Source organism: Lepidothrix coronata, unplaced genomic scaffold (assembly GCF_001604755.1).
Source record: "Lepidothrix coronata isolate B3197 unplaced genomic scaffold, Lepidothrix_coronata-1.0 Scaffold123, whole genome shotgun sequence".
Lineage (NCBI taxonomy): Eukaryota > Metazoa > Chordata > Aves > Passeriformes > Pipridae > Lepidothrix > Lepidothrix coronata.
This window is the reverse complement of record NW_016690303.1, coordinates 84,170-109,278: the sequence shown is the minus strand read 5'-3', so window position 1 is coordinate 109,278 and position 25,109 is coordinate 84,170. Positions and strand designations below refer to the sequence as shown.

The 25,109-nt window shown below is 43.4% G+C and overlaps 1 protein-coding gene across 1 annotated transcript; it reads right to left on the bottom strand.

Annotated features, from left to right (window-relative positions):
- Nucleotides 1-3,783: 3,783 nt before the first annotated feature.
- Nucleotides 3,784-20,409, bottom strand: TNFAIP3 (TNF alpha induced protein 3). The gene is made up of 9 exons (XM_017825947.1): nt 20,158-20,409; nt 16,615-16,927; nt 12,244-12,434; nt 11,874-12,021; nt 11,510-11,680; nt 10,609-10,789; nt 8,250-9,160; nt 6,138-6,370; nt 3,784-5,448 (listed from the first exon to the last, which is right to left on the bottom strand). Exons 2-9 carry the CDS (start codon nt 16,925-16,927, stop codon nt 5,167-5,169), a joined length of 2,430 nt encoding a protein of 809 aa, XP_017681436.1. The 5' UTR covers nt 20,158-20,409; the 3' UTR covers nt 3,784-5,166.
- Nucleotides 20,410-25,109: the final 4,700 nt, after the last annotated feature.

Genomic DNA, 25,109 nt, shown 5'->3' with positions numbered 1-25,109 from the left:
ACCATGACGAACTCATGTGCACAAAATTATGCTCAGCGTGAATTTTTTTGAGATTTATACCCAAAATATGTATTCAACATCCAGACACTAGTAAAATCTTCACAAATCTCCTCAAATATTGCCTTCAGCCCCAAAAGTCTTTCATCCCCTCTGTCAGTAAAATCTCCAGGTACTGAGGATGTCTATGGTGAGTCTGTGTCCCAGTTCCCACACTGCAGAGGTGATCAGAGACCTTCCTGCTGCCAAAGTCTCAGCAGGACGCTTAAATAAAGATAACTGTGGGCATATGAACTACCAGGTCTTGGGCCTATCAGATATTCTTGCCTACTCATTGCCTCCTAAACACAGTTAGGGATGAGCAGGATAAGATTATAATTACTTCTCAGTAGGGTGACTACCTCCTCGATGTAGCTGCTTAAAAGTCCCTGCAGCGCCTGTTCAGAAGAGGAGCTTAGAGTCAAATATTCTAGTCACAGATGGGAAAGACACCTTGATATATCCCAAGAATTTTGGTCTCTTGATCTCTACTTTTGTGTGTGTATCCTAATCACTGAACCACCTTTTCTCCTATGCCTATCACTGTTAGTGTAAAAGCCATAGCTGCCAGATAAGTGTGGTTTAACTGACTTTAGACACTTCTGAAGAATGGGAAGGTGTAGATTACAACCGTCTGTAGCAAGTGCAGGGACATCAGGATGAAACACAGCTGGCAAAATGGCTATCACTTGTGATTTAATCAAGCACATAAAAAGTAGATATGAAGCCACTCCTATATTTATACTAACTCAGTCAAAGGCTTTTCATTTCCATTTATTGCATTCTTACTTGCTGCAGGCCATCAGTGGTTCAGCTGGAATCTGTACACCAAGTTGTGTGGCCGGCAACTTGTGAAAGTTTCACCAAATCGGAGATCCTTTCTTCAAAAACCACTTCTTGACAACTACCTTGGAGAAGGATGGTTTGCCTGTGCTTCTGCCTGCAGCAAAGAAGCACCACTGCAGGCTGCAGGTTCCCTCTATCTCCAGGTAACTCTTCTCTTCCACTCTGCTGGGTGAGGGGGAGTACTGTGCAGGGTGGGGATGGAGGCTGAACAAGTGCAGAAGGAAAGGATGGGGAGATGGCTCACATGCCATCAATATGCTGCCTTTCCCTTCTGTGTACATGTGTATATCACAGCCTGCACCTGAGATGGTAACAGCAGGGACTCTCCATTCTTGCTTTACCAGCAAACTGCTGACCAAACTGACTCTTGCCTAGGGCTCCTGGGGTACACACCTACGTCAGTAATTCAATGTCAAGTGTTTTCATCTAACATGGTACATGCTGTTTTGTGATCCCAGACCTATTATGTGGCCTAGTACTTCAGAACACGCCAAAGATTTGCTAAGCAGAGCACTAAAGTATCAAAAGATAAATATACATTCTCTCTGTACTTCTGAAAATGTAGTGCATGCTTTCTCCTTTTCTATATCATAAGTTATCTATGAATTGAGTGGTTAGATTCCTGAGAAATCCAGAAACTTAGATAATATTCAGATCATCTTATATTCATCTAAAAGTATCCCTTCCCCAAATAAAATGAATATGTAAGCACAGCCTGCATGGCAATCCCTTCCTGCACTATATTATAAGGAATTCCAGTGCAATACAAGTAGTAATTTTGCCAATTGTTTCATGTTGGGATTCCTTAGCCTGGAGAAAAGGAGGTTCAGGGGAGACCTTATCATGCTCTACAACTACCTTGAAGGAGGTTGTAGCTGGGCGGGGGTCAGTCTCTTCTGCCAGGTAACAAGCAACAGGACAAGAGGGAATGGCCACAAATTGCAGCAGGGGAGGCTTAGATTGGATAATAGGAAAAAATTCTTCATTGAAATGGTTTTCAGGCATTCGAACAGGCTGCCCAGGGAAGTGGATGAGTCATCGTCTCTGGAAGTGTGGATGTGGCATCTGGGGACATGGTTTAGTGGTGAACATGGCAGTGTTAGGTTAACTGGACTCAATGATCTTGGAGATCTTTTCCAACCTTAACAATTCTATATTAGTTTTGCCTTTCTGCTAAAAAAAGAATGAATCTCTAGCTATCAAAGATTTGGGTCTTAGCAAAGTGACTTCCAGAAGTGGTCACAAAAATGGAGAACTCCAAATAAAAGTTCTCTCTTGAAGAACAGGAAGGTAAAAAATATATGAACTTGAAGAGTTGTCTGGGCAGCGAGCAGAAAGCATCAAGAGGGTCAAAATACCCTAAGGACATTAGGGAAATACCAGAGCACCTAAAAAAAAAGGCCCCACTAGCTTTAATGTTCCCAACACAAGTAAATCACAAGAGGCAGGCTGGGAACTCATTTACATGGGAGCTTCAGAATGAGATCAGCCTCACGTGACTTGAGGGTTATGAGTAATGGGCCTAGAAAACAGCATAGAAAAATCAGTGGGATCTGGGACATTTGATCTGAAATCCTTTCTCTCTGCAGAAGTTGCAGTTAACAGCAACTCGAGTAAATCAGCCTCCTGATACTCAGGGTATCATGATGGAAGTTCTTTTTTTCAGTGATCAGAAGCTGATGGCTGCTGAGACTGGATGCCATGAGCTGCTTCCATCTCCTGCTGCCTGGCTGCAGACATCCCTCCCAGTTTTTGCTTGTTCTTTCCCCACCAAGGTGTCTTCCTGATGCTGCAAGGTTCAGTGAATCGCGTGGGCATGTGAGTTGCATGAGTTGTAAAGAAGGCAGAAGTGGGGCACTGGTCAACAGACAGATTTCATAAAAGAGGAATATGCTGCAGAGATGGAGTTGGTAGGTCCAGCAGGCTTTGCTCTGGGGATGGTGGGCTGACTTCTAGGTTGTATGCTCTGAAAGGAGAGGTATGTGAGTGCAGAGGGAGCTGGGCTATGGATTAAAGAGTTAATCAGGATAGACAGCAACTGGCCTGGAGAGATCAGCCTCTTAGGAGGGGTCCTCAACTGCATAGGAACCTTTGGAGCCCTGACTAAGTTTTTTCTTTCAGGTCATGAGCAACACCCAAAAGCTATGATAGTGTACAATACTGGCTGTCTAGGCAGAGTCTGAAAACACCTGAGTGCCCATACAGGAGGTAAAGTGCAGAAATCCCCTGGCAGTAGGGCTCAGTTAGGTTGAGCTTGGGATGAGAAGAAAACACCGCTTTCGTGTACTTTTTCAAGAAGCAGTTGGCAACTTGCTCTTCAGTAGCTACCCTGATGCCAAGGCTTCCCTGCCAGCCCTGGTGGAGGGGAAGTGATAGGGCTGGTGTGCCTAGGGGCTGCACACACAGCTGGGCAGAGGGGGGATCATGTGCTGCCATCACCACCTTCCAGGGTGGCATTTAAGCACCATTGGTTGGGAATCCCTGGCATAACTGATGCATGAACAAAGAAAGCCAAGTCAGTGCAGCTTAGGTTTCCTTGCAGCCTGCTCCTGTACCATCCATACTCTCCCCTACCTGTACTTCCAGGGACCGAAAATTCTCTGCACCCACAGGAGTGCCCAGGAGTGCACCTCCTTATGCCCAGGTCCCTCAACAGTACCAAGAGCTCTTCCTGAGAGAACACTGACTTACAGCAAGTTATCACCTCTTCAAAGCACTTGGCTACATCATCTGAACCAGGGAGCACTCAGTAACATGCTGAATGGTAGTACTGAACAGAAATGCTTCCTTCAGGGGGTCGGTGTCCCATCCTCAACTGTGCTCTCTCTCATCAATATAAAAATAACAAATCCAATCCTTAAATAATTTATTTCTTTATATCAGAGAATGTTTTTCAATTATACATTTAAGTTTGTAACCTTCAACACAAGAGTAAATATATATATAAAAAAATCCTAGTTGTGCAAATTTCAAATTGCATTGTTTCAAATAATATAAATATTGTAATAAAACATACGTTCACATTAAGGTTCACAAAATATATAAAATTTAACAGAAACAAGTAATGAATTACTTAATTTTTTTCTTTTTAAAAACTGTTTAATAACTAGAAAAAGATTCTAAACTTGAGAAGCAAGTTAGAAGAGGTATCACCTCCAAAATCATAGCAGCAAAATAGATGCTGAAAACTTACAAGGTGTGAAAGCAAAAGAGAGAAGCAGTTACCAGACACAGTGGTAAAGGTGAGGTTGCTAGAGAAAGTATTGCAGATTGAGAAGTGGACGCACAAACTCCAGGAGTAAAATCTCAACCCTAAAGAACTCTGTTACTGAGCTCCAAGCTGTTTGCATGACAGAATCACATTAGGGATGACAGAAAGTGTGACAGAAACAGGGAGGGAGGGTATGAACAGCGCACACATACTCCTTAAAGTTGAAATGCAAGAGAGAGAAGAGTCACCCTTGTTTCAGAACTAAAGCTGAAGACAAAGGGCTTTGGGGGTTTTTTTGTCCATTTGAGGTAATTCCTTCCACATGAGTGGGCAATGGCAGGATGCATTTTTCCCATCACATGCATTTCTTCTGTAATCACCTGTATTTCCAACTGTCTTGGGATTTGGGAAAGGATCTAAATGCTCGTTTGGTTAAGCATGTTGAAGGAGCAAATCAATGCTGGTCTTGTTTCAGGCTGCAGTTTGCTGAGGGCTCTGCAAACAGAAATACTCGCCGTGAACTCCCTAAATACCTGTGGGAGCTCCCGCCTTGGCAAGCTCTGTAAGAACCAGCAAAGACATGGACAAAGTTTCTTCAGACATCAACTGGAAGATGCATCAGTCTGTCCTGGGGAATCCTGTCCAGGAAGGACTTGCCTCTGACTGATGTATGCAAACATAAGGAGCTCTTGCATCTCCGACAGTAGACACAGTTCCTCACTTGGGAGAAGGGGAGGTATTGAGAAAGAGGCAGAACTGGGAAGTTCTTTGGATTCAAAATGCTTCACACTTCCTTCTGGGAAGTCTAAGAATTAAATATGGCATTGTAGGAACTTAGTCATGACTGAGAGCTCTGTGTAGAAGGCAACGTGACCTTCTCAGCAGTCCTTGTATGCAGTGTTTAGAGGAAGTAGACATTTATTCCCATTCTTGGGAATAAACATGAACCAAGCAGACAGCTTATATTTCCCCCCACTCTCCCATTCCCAGGACTGTTACGTGTTTTGGACATAGCACCATTTCAGTGAAGGAAGTAGCTGGTATTGCTTTCTTGTTCCTTACCAGCTCCTCCCCTAGCCATAAATCTGTTTGAACTGGTAGCATTCATTGCAGTAGCCGTTGCACTTAGCATTGCCATAGTGATCACAGGCAGGGGCTCGGCAGCGCTGCTTTGGGGGCTCCTGTGCTGCCGGGTCCCTGGTACTTCCCGATGGTGGGAGCTGACTAAGTCGCCGGCACTCCGGGCACAAGTCATCACTTCTGCAGGCCAGGTTGTTTCTACATGAAGCCACAGCACATTGTCTCTTCTGGCTACTCAATGCTGCTCGCTGCACATCTCTATGCTGCCCTGTTCTCTTGAAAAATATTAAAATACATTGTCAGTTGCTGTACTGGCAGTACAAATGGCTCTTCATTTACTTTCAACTCTGCTCATGGTTTGTATAGGTAACCACTTGGGTGTTGTTTGCAAGCACATGCTGCTTCTGCAAAGTGTAATACCAACAGCCAAGTTCAGTTTTACCAAAGAAAATCACAAATTCTGTCACTTCTTAGGAACAAATGGGTTTTTGTTTTTGGTAACTCTCAATTCCAAAAGGACCCAAACAAACCAAATTGAAAAAAACCTCTCTGGAACAAAGACAATCTATAATAAGCTCAATCAAAAAGGCAACTTGAAGTGAGCCTAAACTCCTTGATGAAGTTGTATACCTCTAAGGGTAAGAATGAAAATCCATCCCCAATCAGCAAAACAAACCAACTGTTGGTCCAATTGCTTCCACTGAAATGGGATTTGCTCAGCTAGCAAAATCCCAGATGAGGTAAAACTGAGCACAGCCAAGACAACCCTAAACTGAGAATGACTTTTCAGGAGCGCTGCTCAGTTGCAGCAGAAAAAAAATCATGAGATGCTATACACTTGTCTTTCCATGATACTTAGGATGCAGTCATTTGAGGATTTTCTAGTATGCATCCTGAGTTGTTCGCACAAGAGAAAAATATGCAGCGCTAAACAAGAGGAAGATTTTCAGAAGTTCACACTTACTTCTGGCTGTCTCACCAGCTGTTCTTCTGTCCTTCTGGCCTCCTGAAATCGCTGGTTCTGGGCTATAATGAAGCAGTTCTGGCAGTACCCCTCGAGCATCGTGCTTCCCAGGGTGCCACAGTCCCTCCGCTGGCAGGACACAGTGTTACGGAAGCCAGCAGTGGAGGTCCCCGTCTGACCCCCTGCCAAAGACTTCCTCTGAGATCTCCTCTGGTGGCGTAGCAAAGCGCTATCTGTAATGCAAAGAACAGACAGGAGGAGTTTGAATGTGCCCAATCGATCTGGTGACCCAAAGCAACTACAAAAATCTCCGCAGTCTAAAAATAAAAACAAATTAAAAAAATCTACTAGCCTCAAACACGGGTTTCTGATAATCGTTAGACCTACCAATTGGTATACCTTCCTTCATGTTACCTAAATAAGGGAGCTAACACAGCCTGATTTTCATATCAGTTGTTGAAACAGATGATTTGGGAAAAACTTGCCCTAAGTGGGAAATCTAGATCCCTTTAATTTCACCTTTGATTTCAGCATGTCACCTGTGACCTGCCCTGACACTTCCCTTTTGGCTTCTCCCATTTCAGTCACATTGGATAATTGAAGTACAGTGGTACAGACCTTAATGGGAAAAAGTGCATCATACTTTTTAGTCTCATGAAGAAATCTTATATATTCCACAATCAGAAGGAAAAAAAATTTCATTGTGAGTAATGCTGGAAAATAAGTTATTGCAAGCCAGCACAGAAGTTCCCTATTCTGAAAGCATGTGGAAAGCTCAGTGTTGTGAAAGATGTCCCTGCCAATTGCAGAGCGGTTGAATTAGATGATCTTTAAAGGCCCCTTGCAACCCAACCTATTCTATGTTTCTATGTTTATATTGGCACACTTATCAGCAATGAAATAGCCTGAAGAGATAAGGAATTCTCTCTTACGTGTGCATTTCACCTTCTATACCTAAGGGCGCTTTACCAGTGTAACAGGGCACTAGCATGAAAGATGAAGATTTCATGCTGTGATTTATTCACAGACTATTACCTTTTTGATGGTCAGCCTTTAAACATACATGTGCATGCACACACATGATATTACTAAGAAAGATTGCAAGGTATATTATAGCATTATTATATTATACACTTCTAAGTTACTCCAAAATAGAAGCACATTATCCACAGTCAACTTCTACTTGCTCTGCTTATCAAAGCAACTACAGTGATTACTCCAGAGCATTGAACTGTTACATGCAGAACAGATAGAGATCTTCAAATTCTTTGCAAGCTTTTTAAACTCCCCGCTAACATAACTGGTTTTGAGTACCATCAATACAACAGCATTTCCCTCACTGACCCCTACAACTTGTCTAGCTGTGAAGAAAATTCATACTAAATCATGATTGCAGTGGATGGTGGGGAGTTATCAAAACCCACCCACTCTTGAGTTAGTTCTGCTTCCATTTAAGCTGAAAGAAAGTTTTAGAAGAGATTTCACAGATTTGGCACACTGTTGCCAGGCACCCCTTTATGCGTGTACTGGTTTGGGCTGGGGTAGTTAATTTTCTTCACAGTGGTTCGTATGGGGCTGTGTTTTGGATTTGTGCTGAACATAGTGTTGATAATATAGAGATGTGTTTGTAATTGCTGAGCAGTGCTCACATAAAGCCAAGGCCTTTTCTGCTTTTCATACTGCCATGCTGGCAAGCAAGTAGGGGGTGCACGGGAGGTTGGGAGGAGACATAGCCTGAACACCTGCCGGCCCATGGAAAACATGGAATTAATTCTTTGTTATGCTTTGCTTTGTGTGCGTGGCTTTTGCTTTCCCTATTAAACTGTCTTTATCTCAACCCACCAGTTCTCCAGCTTCCACCCTTTCGATTCTCTCCCCAGTCCTGCCGGTGAGGGAGTGAGTGAGCGGTTGCATGGGACTTGGTTGCTAGCTGGGATTAAACCACTACAATGGGATAACAATGGCCAGAAAAGCACCTTCTCCTCACACTGCTGCTCCTGCTCCACACTGCTTTCCCCTGCCCTTTTAGCACCCAGTCCACTCAGAGCTTCACAGTTCAAGGAGGCTGATCTGCAGCTAAAGTGTGCCAAAGCTCACTCCATGTCCACTTACCATGGTTTTCTCTGTACTCAAAGAAACACAGTGTACAAAAGCCCTCATTTTGTGATGTCCCAAAAAACTTGCAACCAGGTTTCCTACAGAGGTTACCTCCTCTGTTCTCCCCAGGAGGCAGCACTGGTGGCGGGGGCTCCTCACCACGGCTGTTGGGAGCCTGATGGCAGGAGTACTGGTGAAGGATCTGCGAGATCTGGGATGGGTCAGACGTTGATCTCTGGTGGCAGGTGGGCAGGAAAGCGGGGCTGCCGTTTGAGGATTGCTCTGTAGACCTTTTGAAGCAAGTGCTGCATATGCCATTGAAGGTCCTGTTGGCCTTTTGACGGCACATTTTGCATGTGGCATAGTCCAAATGTCTCTGGTCATCCAAGTTGTTGCGAGGACCAAGTTGTCTGGAGTTGTAGCAGTGTTCGCACAGCCCATTGTGTTGCACATTCTGCGTAAAGGGACAGTCTGGTGTCCTGCACTTCATGGCCGTGGTTTCGCTGTACAGGAAAAGGCTTGGAGCCGTCGGAGGTGCAGAGCGAGGCTCTGTTACAGGCCCTTCAGACGGCCATCCTCCAGGTTCACAAATATCCCTGCGGGAGGAGCCCGACCCAGCTGCCTTCATTTTCTCAGATGCTGCTTTGAAGGTCTGCTTTCTTCCTTTGTTTGCTTGAGACCTCTGCTCAAAACATTCATGGCAGTAGGGCTGGGTGTTCACAGACATGTAAAAAGGGCAATTCAGCGTTTCGCATTTCATCTGTAAGAGGGAGAGCTGGGAAAGGGACAACTCCTGTTTGTTCCTGGAACAGGCCTCTCTTCTAGCAGGTTCTGCATTCTCCTGCCACTTCTTGTACTCATGCTGTACCAGTTGAAAGTAATCTTCCACGAGGTTTATTTCTTTGGGTAGGTTGCCTTCATCTAACCTGACAGCCAAAAAAAGGAATCAGTGGTTTTCAATCAGTGGTTGAAAAGAGAAATTGGTGGGGGTGAAGGCAAATACAAGCAATGTGGGAAGAAAATGCAGATTTAATGCACATCCATTTTACTCAGATAGAAGATCTGGGCTGTTACACTGTTGCTGTAAATGGAAATAGTTTTAAAAGCAAGTGTTCAGTGATGGAGACTTTCACATTTAAAGAAATGTTTGGACACAACCCTAAGCAGAAGTATTCGTAAAAGGATTTTCTAGGTGAGAGTTTTCTGTCTAAGAGCTACTTGCACAAAGAGTATGGGTAATCTCTTACAAGTGAAAAGTCCCCCAAATCCTGAGTATCTCTGAGGACCAGCTCAGCTGAGCAGAAGTTAGCGTAGAAAACCCCTTTCTTCACCAGCCCACACTAAGAACAAGCCTTTCCTGCAGTGGGGTCAGCATTTCATGACACAGTTTATCATGAAATCTGCTTCTGGTTCTGCCCTACTGGATCTGTATCTACCAGCGGAATTCTTCAAACAAACTATGGGGCTTCAGTGTGGTGTATGCAATGCTAGCATTCATCAAAGCAACCCAACTTTGCCTCTAACTACAGGGAAAACCCCACACTGGAGATTCACCATGCCACAGTTGGGAGGAGGAGCAGCTAAGGTCACTAGTAATACTCCAGAACACATCTGTGCAGTGGGACTAGGGAAGCTTTTGTGCTACTCTATGTGTGCATATATCCTTTGGGTAGAAGGGCTTCAATTTTCAAGGTTCCTAGAACAGAACCAGCCAACAGTATTAAGATACCTCCCTGTGTGGTAATGAAAGCAAAGACAGAGGATATAGGGAGTCACTTCCCTCCAACACTCATGAGGGGATGGGTTGGACTCTGCTGTCAGTGTCCACTAAATATGAGAAGCTGATGGGTCCTGCCAGCTGCTCCCTGCATGGTTATGATGCTCAACCATCAGGGGGATGAGCACAAATGCCAGTTCCTCCACTGGCCACTGCTTCCTGCCTACTGCCACAAAGAGCAGCCCAGGGTGGGGAGGTATCTGTGCTAAGAACGTAGTGCTGAGTACTTTCCCTAGGGCAGCCAAAATTACGCCAATTGCCCATTATGCAATGTGCCCTTACATAAAGCACAAGAGCTTGGCCTAACTAGTTCCTGTGTTTAACTATGTGTAATCAAGAAGTCACTGAAACTAATCAAATGGATTTTTTCTTCAAAAATACTAGTTTCAGTCTGCTAAATCTGAACAAATTTTTGCCTTTAAATTTGAGACTGGTCTCAGCTCATATAACTTTAAAACATGTCAACAGTAATGCCAATGTTTCATATTTCAGAAAGTAAACATGTGGGCTACTGTGACCAAAACAACACACTGGGCTGCCTAGTTTCTCCCACCTCTGTAAACAAGATAACTTTGAGGAAACAGGAATGACACTCACTTTGCAGCATTAATTAGATGAGTTGTACCATGATCCCAGCCTTGCACTGGAATTTCTATCACTATCAAGTAGACTTTTAGCAGCTGCTCTTTCTCCCTCTCTTCTGCATCTGTCAGAAAGTGCACACTTAAATCCTCAAATCTGCCTTGTTCATTGGTGACCAGAGGCACAGCCCGGATTTCTGTGGGGAAACAAGATGGATTAAGATACATATATAGATATAGATATCTATTACCAGTTAGGAGTAACCACAAGATGCAACACGGAGACAAGACGCACAACGGAGATGACACCACTGCTGACAAATTTTTGAGAGGGAGGAGAACAGCTGGCCAGAGCAATTAGTTTCTATACAGTATCGCTGGGGGAAGTCACAAACTCAGCCCCATCCCACAGTAGTTTTAATGTCGCCATAGCAATTTTCTTCTCCATGTGAGCAATATTGTAGATCTTAGTTTGTTATACCTTCCATGGGATGATGCTGTAACCTGAACCAAGAGAACTGCTATCACTCAGAAGAGATGTTTTAAAAAAGGCAAAGCATATATTTAATTATCCCTGCCAGGCAGTGGTACAGTGCTGTGACATGTCATCCTTTGAAGCTTCTTCTCTTATGATGTGGTGTGGAAAGAAGGCCAGAACACAATGAAGCAGAGGCCACCCTTTGACTAATTCCAGCCTGCAAGCAGATGAATTGTACTCTACTTTCAACCAGAAGTTTGTAGGCAACCTTTAGTTTCTATTCAGATTTACAGACAAAGCTGTTCCTGCTCACATTTTAAGAATATATTTCAAAGGAATCTTTTACATTTAACTTTAAAAAATCAAATCTAAACCAGATCACATTTTAAATGTTTTATCAGCACATTGAAGAAGGGATATAAATACCAAAACAAGGTACCTGGCCCGCTGTCCTTTAGAGTCACCAGTGGTGTAAAATGCATGTTGTCATAGCCCAGCACAATTGGGTATCTGTAGCATTCTTCAGGTGGCCAAAGGAGAGGCAAGTAAACACCACCAACGTTCAGAGGAGCAAAACTGGAGCCTGACTCTAAACTTCTCACCACTTTATCTGCATCAGGAAGAAAACACGAATAAACACAAATAAATATGTGCTACAGGCAAGAGAAAAGATATTCTGGGTGTTTTAGAAAAATTCCTGAAAACTTCCCGTTCTGAAATGCATCTACCTGAAAACAATTATTTAGTAAGATTACTAACACAGCACAGAGTAACATGGTGAGATGACTGGAGAGGCAACTCACCTGCAAGAACAATGACTGGCCTTCTGAGGATGTTAGCAAGGATGAAGATATGGATTTCTTCCAGTGCATTATATGGAAGCCTGTTTTGAGCCCCAGATATTTCTGGGGAGGTCATTTCAATGAGGTATTCCCACTCCTCCTCCCAGTTCTGAGGAAAGAAACAGCCATCAGCAATGGTTCGAAGACATGGAGGTCGGGAACCAGCTGCAGCACAATGCTCAAATAATCACATTTTCCCATTTCCTCCAAAGGAAGACTATTTCTGCTCTCCACTAATGGCAGAATCCATGAAGTCAAAAAGCAAACAAAATCAGCAAGGCAATGCTGGCGAGCACTCAGAAAACAGCACCATTCCCTCAGGCCGCCTTACCCGGGTGTCATAGTGGAGTCCTGTTTCTACAAACTCCTGGGATTTAATAGCCTCCCGCTGCCAGCGGAGCTTGAAGTCCCGTGTGTCAATCTCCCTGAGAGCGCTAAACAATGTTTTTCTTAAGACAAGGTCGATATCTTCAATACCCCACATGTACTGTGATGCAGCATGCATGAGGCAATTTCCATCACCTGCAAAAAAAGAGTCCATTAGCCTTAAATGTCTACTTAAATAAAACCCCACAAGTGCATGAGATGTAGAGTCACACTGCACATATATGCATATTCCCTGTGCACTTCCCTCTAAGCCTCAGACAGAAGGGTTTTAACAAGGAGACCACAGTTGTGATATCTACTTAGAGACAGAAAGGAAAAAAGTCCCCTCTCTATTGGTGTTGTCCCTGCAGCAGTCAATGTTAAGCTGTCATTGAGCAATGCCCCTTACCTATCTTACTTAACTTTGACTGATATCATGAACTAAATTTTGGAGTCAACTACAAATGTCAAACAGTTGAAATAGCTTTTAAACACAACAAAGTCATCTTAAAATTACAAAAAATATGTAAATCTCCCTCATCAGTGTTTATACAAATATACACCCAATGGCACAGGGTTGAGATAATGGAAACCACTAAGAAAATATAGTAACGCTAAGCCTCACATCCCCTGATGAGCACTGCTTGGCATTTGGCTGCGATTGATGGAGGAATTGTAATAAAAAAGAGAAAGAAAGAAAAGGGTAGGTGATTATGTAAAGTAATCATAGGAACACCTCTTGCCTTCCTCTCAGAAATTATAGTATGCTGGGATGTTACACATATTATTTAGAGGGCTGTTATTTTAAAACACAAAATTAAAACTAAATAAATGAAAAAGAATTATTTGATTTTCATTTATACAATCTCCTTGCATTGGAATAAAGTCCTCTTTAAAAGTAGGAAGGAAAGTGATGTTCTGCAATTTCAGAGGGGAAGAAACTGAGAATCAGAGGAGGTAACTAACTCAATTAAAGGGTGGTACAAGATATGCCTATGGCTGGGTTTCAAATTCTATCTCTAGTCATCTTCAAAAGGGAAAGTCTCCCCTGAAAGGGAGACATCAAGAATCATTACTGTCATATCCTCAGACTCAAAACTAGGTCTGATGTCTACTACAGTGGTAAATAGATTCACCCAATGCTAAGCAATCACAGCAATCTTCTTGGAATAGAGGACATCAACCCCAGTAAAGCTACTAGATTTTTCCCAGGTGGGGAAAAAAACCCCCACACTCAAAGAACTCCCACAAAAGAATTAAACCCAGTTTGCCACAGACAATATGAGTTCAATTACACCATTTGCAAACACTTTTGTTACTTTTTCTGTGAAACTCAGAGAAAAACCTAAAACAGACCCCAGATCCTGAAAGAAATATAATTTGAAATCTACTCAATACTTCATAAATTGTTATGGGATTGGTGCATATCAGGTTCCTGCACCCGCAGTTGCTTTCTGGTTTTTGAATGCTTTCTTGCAAAGCTTACTTCAATCTGCAGGCTGCTTACTTGAGCTCAAAAATCGGGGAACAATGTATAAGACAGAAAAGTTGACTGGGTTTCCTTCTGACCGAAAAAGATGACATATTAATCCCATTAAAATTTTCCCTTTGCAAAATCTAGAGCAAAGATAAGATTAATTTTTTTCTCTCTCTGAGACCTCGCTTTCAGTTCTTTATTGAGAAGCACTGCCCAAAATTCCTTACACAGCACTTGGAATTCCCCAACACCGTTTGACTAACAATTGAGCAACAGTTGTACTTTTTGTTCTGCTGCGTGCAGAGCTGCGTAGCGAAGCCTCCCGCGGACTTTCCCAGGGGGTGTGGCTGGGTAAGCTGGAATGAATGCCAATTCATTATACAAGTGAAATCACTACAGCCAATAGATGCTGGAATTTTTAAATTAAAAAAAAAAAAAGAAAGAAAAAAACCCAAACAGTTTCGATTTTTATACCTCCTACTGGTCTCCTTCTATCCTTACTTCAGATGCCTGCAAAGAAATGTGTGGTGATTCAAAAGGGCTTTTTTAATTAAAAAACCCCACCACTCCACAGACTCACAAACATATTAGGTAAAATATAGATCAAAAGATCCTGTAGGAGATACTTTCTCTGTTTTTAACAACTACAACCTTCAGCAGAAAAAAACCCAGAATTTTCTGAAGAAAGCCCACTGTTGATTGAAAAAAATAATATATTCCTCCCACATCTATGGGTTAAGCAGCTAAATGCTTAAAAAAGTACTCTTCATGCCACATCAGAGAAAAAAAATGTTATTTTCCGGGATAATACAGGTCTTCTCCAAGCTTCTGCCCTTCTTTCAGAGATCCTCCCCTTCAGTCCAATCTACCTTCCTTCTCATGCAAAGGTCCTTCAACGCGACTACTTTGCATAAACCACAGGTTCCCAATGCCATTCCTTCCACTCCTGCAATTAATGACCCTGAAACGCTGAACTGAAGCCAAGCTTATAGTCTGCGCAGGGTATGGGGAGAACACAAATCGAGTCCTTCCTTTGCCTTCCCTCAACCTGCCCTAGTACTTCAGCATCTTGTATACTGGTACTCCTGCTCATGGGTGAGATCCAAGTCCACACTGTCCCATGCGTAACACTGGCCGACTGTCATAAGACAAGGAAAGAGGTCAGTGTTACTGAATATAATGTTGTTAGCAACAAGGGTCTGTCCAGGTAGTGTTAACCCCCTGCAGGATTTGTATTGACAGAAGATGAGGGATTCTAAAACCGTTACTCTTTGTCCTGGGCAAAAGTTGCACATATTGTCCATTTTCCTAGTAAATCTCTTAGAGTGTACCTCCTGAGGTGAAGTTTTGAAGATGCAACACTTGGAGTGATGTTACTGTCCCAGTACCTGTAAAGCGCTGCCTGCAACTCCAGTCCTTCCAGAAGTTCGAGATTCCATGACCTCTGTGCACAACCTTAATTACAGTCATGAGAATCTTACACCAGTGCAGAGGCCACCAGAAGGTCAGTGGTTCTACAGCAGTTACAGAGGTGTACATTAGGATCAGGCTCTTCTAGGTCGGACAGTGACATTTACTAAGTGGGTCTATTTTTATGGCTTCTGTACAACACAACTATGTACAATCAGACTGAAAAATATGGCAGAATATGGGATGGGAACAATGTGGACTAGGAAGATAACGGCAATGTATATATAAGCTGATATGAAAAGAAGCATTCACAGAACACAACACGGACTTCAACGAGGCTGCAGGTCCACCCCCCCAGTGTTTCTATAACTGCTGCAATCTGTTCCTTGAGCAAAAAATATGTATTTTCCATCTTCTTGAAGTCCTCACTGTCTCAGTCTATCCTTCCTGGTTTAGGGCAACCTGTGCTGTAAGGAATCCTGAGTCCAAGTTTGCAGCTGCGTGACCATAAGTCATAGCATTACCAAATCTTTCCTCCACTGAATGTGAAATGCCCAGTGACTCTTACAGTCATGTGCCAAAATTCCTGCTCAAGACGGTGGACAAATGTAACCTGTTCAGGAAATCTTTGCACTCCTGCTGTACCTTTTCATTTATATCACTTGATGCAATACACACACAGTAACCCAAAAGCCAAGTCCTAAAATCAGCACTGACTGTTGAAAGAAAAGGGCACTGCAAACTTTGTCTTGCACAAGGATGGCTGTCAGTCACACACATGAGAGGTACCAGTGAGCCTTGAGGGAAGGTGAGAGCTGGCAAACCTCAAAAGGTAGCTGAGGATGAGGGAGCTGGGCAGGTGCAGGGTACTGACCTCAGGGACAGCAGTGTCAGGTTCCCAGAGGCTCCCTGTTCAGAACACTCCTGCTGGCACTGTTGTTAAAACCGGATCAGCAAGCGAACCTTGCCTGACAGTTAGAACAGCAGGGCTTATGGAGGGATATTAGTTTTTGCTATATATACATAGGAATGCAACTCTGTCACTCAAAGCATCTGAAGTCTCCTCTTGCCTGGCATTAAAGGACATTCAGCACTTCCGACAGGGCAGCCAACACATACCAGTCAGATTCATGGAAAGGCAATGGGTTGCAAGTCAAGTTTCTCCACCTTACTTAACTCTGAAGTGCCACAGGTTACTGACATTGTGAAAATATCTGTGAGATTTCCATGCTATTCACAACACTGTGGTATGGGCAGGGGTCTGCTACAGCCTCAGGACCGTACATCATGTGGAAAGAATTTTAGTTTACAAAACTAAGATTAAACGGCCCCACATTTTTAAAATTGCGTGCTTTTGTTTCAGTAATGTGGACACAGATGCTATTAATAAAGATGCTACATTCATCTTACCCATTTTACTGTGATTGCAAAGACCTGCTCCTAACTTACCATTAGTCTTCAGAGGAACAAGTCTCCGAACTTCCATGCACCAGTTGAGCTTCCTCTGGCGCTCCAGTGAAGTTTGGGTAGCCTGGTCAGTCAGGGACTTCTGAAGTGTTTCCCGAAACTGAGGACAAAATTGGCACATTCTGAACATTTCTATGGTGTATTTGTGCATAGTCCTGAAGTGGTGAATTATTCCACTGGGAGGTTTGACTAGATCCTCAGGTGTCCTCTCTCTGATCTTCATAGCCTTCAGCATATTGCTCTGATACAAAGCTTGAGGAAGGATGTGTTGGCCAGCCATGTTTCTAGAAGACATCTGAAATGAAAAAGGATCCTTTTATTGGCATGTTAGTGTATAACAGCGCTATTACTTCTGCAAAGACTGAGATGGCACTTTCAGAGGCTGCAGTTTTGCCTAAAACAAGAACAGAGTGGATGCAGTCCAACTGAGCCTTTTATGGTTTTTAAAACTCATATTCCCTAACTTTTCTGCATTACTCAGATATAGACACTGACCAGCTTATCCCACTCAGTTACTGCCATAATTTACTGAGATATTAAAGACAATTCATTCATAACTAAGGAAATTGCATCATCACAAAAAAAAGCATTTAAATCAAAGTAGGGATAAAAGAAGGTAAGATCAAGGGAAGGGAAAATTATCCTGGAAACTTGACTAATTGATAATTGCACAGTGTAATCCCATACAAAACTTGCTGAGCTTTTAGCACGTTTCAAGCTCTTGTTTTGATAACACGCCAAAAAAAGCAGATAATGACCATTTCAGATTTTGTCAGCCCATACATTCTGAGAAGTGATGGTCAGTAGAGTACAGAAAAAGTCCAAAGAATTGCAAGCTGTGCTAGTTAGCTGTCCCATACTTACAGTGGCCAAATACGGTAAATGAGGAATTTGTCACAGAGCAAGCACTCAAGGGCAGAGTTATGTTACTTTTCTTGAGGCTGTTTATATTTTGTGAGTGGTAGAGCTACTGCACTGAGGTGCTTGTGCTGTGTGTGGGGGTGCAGACTGTAGTGCCACTATTACTCAGTGATAAGTCAACACAGCTGAAAAAGCATTTCCACTTGGCTCAAAAACCCCAATAGTTTTTCCACAGTAAGACATGAAAAATTTATTGCCCTGCATCCCTTTTTTCAGTATCTCTGGCCTCATGGGCTACAGCAGGAAGAATATAGAAAAAAGACCCCATAACCCTGAAACTGTCTACACTCTCTGAAATACTTATTCAGAGGACACTAACTTTGTAGCTAGCTAGAACCAAATGTAAGAACCACATCCCCCAAAACTCCCGTGCATTACAGTAACAACAACAACAATAACCTGTTTTTATATGGAGAGGTTCTCCATGCTGTCCACGTACATTATTGCTCTGTTTAAAAACAAAGCCAAATTTGTATCAAGACAAATAAAAGTATGCATGGCTAACATGTTTAGAGTACAGCTAGTCACATTAGGAGAACCCACCACTGTGATTATGAACCTAGAGAAAAATATCAAGCCGTAAGTGTATATTAACATCTAGACATCAATAAAGGGAGACAAGAAGCAACTAAAAGTTGTTTATGCAACTATTAGGAAATTTTCTCATGGAGGTAGGAGTCTGGAGGGCTAGAGAGAGGAAGAAGGACATCAATCTGATGGACTGACTGGGAAGGCACTCCCAGGTCTTTGGAGGCAGAAGGCCCCTCTTGCACAGAAGAACTTTAGCACATCCTTCTCCACATGTAAACAGTTGCTCTCTCCTCTTCTCCCAGACACATCCATTGGCAACATCTACCTCCAACCACCCAATCAAAGCACTGGAAAAGACCCTTCCTGGGTAAGAGGGGACCTCAAACTCCTTGGTGCCAAGAGCTGACCTCTATAACCTCTCTGAAAACCAGCTGATGGAGAGATACAGTGGACGTCCTGTCAAGCCCTAAACAGAGGCAGGTGAAAACAGGTGATGCTACCAAGTCCTCTCTACTTCAGGGCAATGTCATTCACATAGCGTTTCCTCTGCATCTGTAAGAGCACTAGGGACAGGGCTCAGCACTGTCACATCTTGCAACATGAGGAAAAGCTTTCCTTTAGGTAAAAAAGATGGCTTATTGTTATAATTCCCCAACCAGCATACAGCCTTAAAATGGAAACAACACATTTTCTCATCCACTCCCCTCACCAATATAGTTTTACACATGCTATTTATATAATTCTGTATATAAATGTATGGATGATTCTAAAAAAGAAAATATAAACAATCCCTTATTAATCAGTATAATAAACACAGCTATACTTCATCCGAGATGACCAAATTGCTTACTTCTGTAAGTAGAGACATCCAGTCAATGGGATTTTTTTACACAAATAAAGACCAATCACATGATTAAGCACTACCGGCATGGACCCTTGAAAGGGTTATTTCCAGCCTTAAGTAACAAAAAGTACTGAATTTACAGAAGCATTCACTGAAACTACATTATTCGATACTATGTTTTACAGGCATATTTTCCCCTCCCCACGTGGAAATTACTGTCTATAATATTTACAGTCATTAACTGTCAATCAAGGCAAAAGCCAAGCAACCCCTATGTTCCAAATCAGTGTGACGAAAAAACAGAACTCAATAGCCATCTTAGCTAGAGATTTAAGAGTCAGAAAACTGAGCTACAGTTATATTAGTTTATAGCGTACTGTACCGTGTGCTATGCTACTTGAAACTTTTGACAAGTAATGACTATGAACGCCCAGAAAAAAACAGCTGTAAATAATGATTAGAAACAGCATCCTTTCTGAACATATAATACTGAGGATGCTGGGCTCGGGAAAGCTGAATACTGTTCTGAGATCTGACAGTGGTTTCATAAAGTTATTTTTATTTTCTGTCCTCCATCTGAAAACAGGCAATAATAAAACTTCTCCGTAAAGTGCTAAGACTCATAAAATAAACATGCTTAATACCTCCTCAGCGTCCATGGATTTCTCTGCTTAAGTCTTTGCTCGGTACAAAACAAAGCACAGTATTACTCTTCACCAGATAGAGATAAGGACCGAGGCTGTTTTATATCCCACAGGACTGGTTACACACAGTAAGCGTTCCGCGTTCTTAGTACCCTGACCTACTGCTCTGCTGGAAGCTGGGTACGCAAGGTGGAAAGGACCTAATATCGCCCGCCAGCTTGCCAGGGGAAGGAGCCCCAAGCTCCAAGGCGGATTTCCCAGCTCGCGGTTGTGCCACCAGCGGCTCTCTCGCCCTACGAGGCCCCGCGGGGTCCGGGTGCCGCCGGGCCCGGGCCGAGCCGGTCAGCAGAGGGCACAGCGGCACCGCCCGGGCGGGGGCTCCGACGCTAACGGGGAACCGGCACACAGCCCCCCGGGTGCCAGCCGGGATACGGCCAAAGCCCGCCGCCAGAGCCGCCCGGTCACCCGCGGCGTCCTCCTGCAAACGGAACGGGGGCGATGGAGCCGGGACGGGAGCGATGGAGCCTGGTCGGGGCTCCGCCGTGCCCGGCCCGCCTCCCCTCCCGCGCCCAGAGCGGCGCTCACCTCTCCGCGGCGGGCTCCTCCTACGGCCGATCCTGCCGGCGACTCCTGCTCAGCAGTGGGTCTGGGGCGGTGGTGGGACGCAGCCAGGCTCGGGATCCATCAACCCCCACCGCGCAGGGGCTCCTTCCTTCCCTTCTCTCCGCCCTCTCCCCGCCGGAGCTGCTGCTGCTGCTGCTGCTGTCGCCACCGCTGCTGCGGAATGAAGGGCTGAGCCCAGCCTCTTGGGTTTTTTTTTTTTTCCTTTCTGTTTAAGGGCCCGGGCGCAAAAAAAAAAAAAAAAAAAAGGGAGAGAGAAAACACACAACACAAAAACCCCACCGGGGATTTCCACCGGCAGCAGGGCAGGGACTTTCCGGCGTGTGACAACCGCCGCCGCCGCCCCGCTCGCCGCCGCCAGGGGGCGCCGCCGCTGGGCAGCCCCGCCGCCTCTCCGCCCGCCGTGACGCACCCGCGGGCTTTCAGGGAGCCGGGATGTCATGTTTTCCTTTCTTATTCCTTTCCTTCCGGGCGACGGGGGGGTTGCCTGTCCCGCCCTGTCCCGCAGGCCTCGCTCCGCTGCCGGGCCGGGCCGGTGCCAAATCGCTGGGGCCGGTGCCAAGTCGCTGGGCCCGAAACACCTCTGTGTCCCTGCGCAGGGCAGCGCCCCGGCTGTGCCCCGCACCCTCTGAACGCCAGCATGAGAGGTGCCGGCTTCCCTTGCCGGGAGCCCTTGCCTCATCCTCATCCACGCGGCCACGCGTGACAAGGGCCTGCTGGCCTCCTGCCCTTGCACACAGATCTCAGGGTGTAGGTGCCCGGGTGCAGATACTCACACCCCTGCCGTCAGCATCCCAGCAGCACTGGAAGGGAGCCCATCCCATGGAATCTGTTCTCTCCCAGACTGTTTTCGAACCCAAGCAAGTATTTATTTTTTCGATTTAGCTTGCACCTGCTTCACAGTTTTGGCTTTGTTTCTTTAATTGGAGGTTAGGCTGATACATAATTCCATATACTGGCTTTTTTGGCAGGAGATATTAATAAGGTTTAATCCAGCCCTGCTCAAGGTAAGGTCATCACAGGCAAGAGGCAGAACCTTGGGCTAAAGCTATGCAGTCAGGGAGAGCTTAGTGCCTGAATATGTTTAGAAACTCTTGACTGCATCTTGCAGTTTGTAGGAATCATTACATTTAATTATTGTAAGCAATTAATTCACACCTTTAAACAATATCCTAATATCTATGCAATGAAAAACTCACTGAATAAAACTTTAATACTTCAGGCCTATTAATATCATTTATGGATGGCATTTGTTCTGGAAATAGGGACAGTGCCTTGCTCAACAGCCTTACAACCTGAAAACACCCAGAAATGAAATACGGTGCAACAAAGCTTCTGTAGTATTAGAAGACTTCAGTCTCACAGGTGCTGAGCTCCTGCCTGTTCCCAAGCATCCACCACTCCTACTGCCTGGATGAGAAGCTAGGGTTGCTCCACACCTTGAAATCAGGTCTTAGATATTGACTCCTTCAGAGAACAGGTGGGTTTTGGAAAAGTTCAGCCTGGATATCCCTCACCTCACCTCCAGTAGCAGCAGCTGTCTCAGCTCATGTGCTCGTGTCACACAACTGGTTATGTGGCAACATAATTTTTTTCCCAGGGTTTACAGGCCTGTGCTGGCTCTGCATAGCTGGCCATCCTTCTTCTCTGCCTTTGTTCAAAAAGAAGTGAGGATGTGGCTGGAAAAAGAATAATCCCTTCCAATTTCTCCCCTCCTCCTCCATGGAGAGATTTGTTTTAAAGATTTTTATGGGTGTGTTGTGTTTTTTTGTATTATTATGATTGATGGCCTGAGGGGCGGCTAAAATCCAGGGGATTGGATGCCTGAGGGAACGAGGCCTGAGTGATTGCTTGCATAACTAGAGCAGCATCTGTGGTGTGATTTACCCAGTATATGTTTCTGTCAGTATCTTGCCATTCCCTGCTTGCATTTTTCTCTGTCCCCTCATGTGGGCTGAGGTACCAGATTACTGAAGTGATCTGATTAGAGAAAAAAAAAATTGTTTTTATCCAAAAGATTTCTCTCATGTGATATGAAGCCCAGCCCCTCACACAGTTTTACAGAGGGCATGTGAAGTGATGGAGGGTTTCACTGTGGAGTGGGAGTGAAATAGGGAAAAAAGAGCTGACTTGTGCTCTGCTTTGTGTATGAAACTGCAGCAAATAGATTAACAAGTGGTCCTAGCCCCTTCTAGTTTTCACTTAGGAGAAGAAGGAAAGGAAAATAAGTGTGAATAAGAAGACTGATGAATATGCAGGTATTAGCTGTGAGCCCATGAAGGAGATGGGCTTCCAGGAAAACCAGAAAAGGCAACAGCTTATTTTTGTTTTCTAAATGGTAAGCACATCTGAATATTCATAATTACTGTTTACACCTTGATAAACTGAAAGTTGATTGTACATTGCTATAGCTGATGTTTATCAAACAGGTCTGAGGAAGATGGCAGGAATTCATTTGATCTGAGTTTGCACAGCACAAAGTGAAGTTCTGTCTTGTCAACCATAACTCTTAGGTAATATGGGAATATATTAAAACATCAACAGCATCAATAATTATAGAATGCTCTTTTCTGAATTAATCCTATTTTTTTTGTAATTACACCCCATAGTTTATCTCATAATTTATGATATAATGCTTATATTTGATGGAATATAAATATATATACATATGTAAAAAGTCAAGGAAAATTTTCATCTTTGAAATATGTGTAGATGCACACACACACACACATATAACTATATATATATACACACACATATTTTTATGTATATATATACATATCTATATCTCTTGAAGGAAGGGAGAATTTCTTGCCATCGAAGACAGGATAAGAAATACTTTGAATTGCAGCTACCTACATTCTGGTTAAGCGTAAGAGTGAAAAAGCCCACTCTTCTAAGTGGTGAAGTTTATATAACCCTGGAAGACACTGTCTAGGGAAACTGCAGAATATCCATTTTCTGAGAAAATTTAAGTAATCAGTTTCAGTTTCATGCACATCAATCAATAACAATTCTTTGTTGTGCTTAGGAAGAAGAAGAAGAAATCTCTCAAGGCCCCGTTCAGCTCCTTATCTCTAAATTATTTTAATTACTTTGTTTCTTTTTACTATTCAGAAGAAGTAGCTCATGCTTACGAAATTAAACCAAGACCTCAGAGTGTTCAGAACACTATCACTAAGTGTTTCGGAGGTTGCATTAGGAAAGACTCATAGTTAAGACAATACTTGTATAATATTCTATCACAGGATGATGACTATGGGAATATTTATGGCTGGTAACATTCAGACTTTAATAGCTCAATCATGTGCCAGGTCTTCTAATAACAGATAATTCTGTAAGAGGTGTGATTCATCTAGAAGGCAGGAAAAGGATCCTAAAAGGGAAATCCCTTCTATTGCAATAGCAGTGCTTGAGGTCATGCTTTGAGTTCAGCACTTCTGTCTTCCAGGAGCCTTTCTGTTGCTTCTTTTCCTGGTGGAGAAATTATAAAAGGTAGTCAGTGTAGAAGAGAAAGATAGAGGAAAATCCCTTAAACTTCTATCAGACAGAAAGATGGTGCTTACTGCTGAATCAAGTAATGACAGTAAAAACAACAACAACAAAAAAATACCCAAACTCATCTCTGCCACTTAGATAGCAAGAACTGAACTAGTTTTGTGATTTTTTTTTCCATTATACTCATCTGAATACAGTTAGAGAAACTACAGATTGCCAAGGAGACTTTTACCAGGGTATTGTGCAAGTGACAGTACTGGAAGTAGGAATTCTTATTTATGCCCTTGGGCCAAGGCTTCCTCTGCTTTTGGTCTGCTTTTTCTTTTTTCTTCTTTTTAATATGTGTGATAGAAATGTCAGAAGTAAAGGGCTGGAATTGCAGTGGGTTCAAAGAGGCTGAAGGCTCAAATCTTGCCTTAGCCCCTTTTGTTAAGCTGAAGGTTAAACTGTAAGGGTAGTATTCTCCCATTAAAGCTGGTGAAACACTGCAATAAATGACCTATGGAGGCAAACAATGGACATTTTTAAGAACAGATTTATTAGCTAGAAGAGGATAAGTATGGCATTAACCATACTGAAAGTTTGCCTTAACCATACTTACTTGGTGATCTGGAGATAAGTTTCATCACTGTTTTATGCTTGTCCCTGAAATGTGTGAAAAAGTCAAAGCAGCAATGATAAAATCTTTCTGACTTGATTTTTATCTGTCGTACATCCCTCTGATATCTGTACATACTGCAACAAGCCTCAGGACCCCTAAGAACTACAGACATAGTTATGTATAGCTATGTTTGAGATGCAGCATAGCCCAGCATTACTGACCCTCTGCAATACACATTACAGAGAATTCCAGCAAGGCCCCAGCAAGAAGTAAGAGGGAAACCAACATTATTTCTGCTTAGGAGAGCAAAGCGATTTCTGTGGGTTTTGAAGCAGTCTCAGACAGGGCTTGTACCTAAATTGAAGAAAATAAGAACAGCAGTAGTATGCCAAATCAAAGGCCCATAGAGCTCAGTACCCTGTTTCTCACAGAGGTTGAGAAGGTGCTCAGGAAAGAGTGTAGAAACAAGGTGAATTGTTCCTGATACTTTTCTAGCCTGCATTTTGTCACAGTTTTCTTGTGGGATCTGGGGCTTTGGCTTAGCATTCTGGTACCTCAGTTTCTCAGTTGTACAGTAAGTATGAGGATGTTTCTTGCCTCACACTTTTTCATTATCTTGCTTGTTTAATTCTAACTACAGCTCTTTAGAATAATCTTCCTGTGTTTTGTATTTGCTGTACCTTAACACCTAGGCACGTGGTTATTTACCGTGCAGTGTGTTCCCTGCTTCCAGAAAACTGCCATCTAAGTGTATCAGACTTCACTTAATGTGAACTCCAGCTGTCAAAATGGTCTTTGCTTTAGGTTGAAGGTTGTA

Bases quoted from the DNA above. Each gene is read 5' to 3' on its own strand.
- TNFAIP3 (XM_017825947.1), bottom strand. From the start codon at position 16,927: ATGTCTTCTAGAAACATGGCTGGCCAACACATCCTTCCTCAAGCTTTG. The intron at 12,022-12,243 runs GTAAGGCGGCCT...TTCTTTCCTCAG, and splicing joins GACTCCACTATGACACCCGG to AACTGGGAGGAGGAGTGGGA. The intron at 6,371-8,249 runs GTAAGTGGACAT...TTTGCATTACAG, and splicing joins TGAGTACAGAGAAAACCATG to ATAGCGCTTTGCTACGCCAC.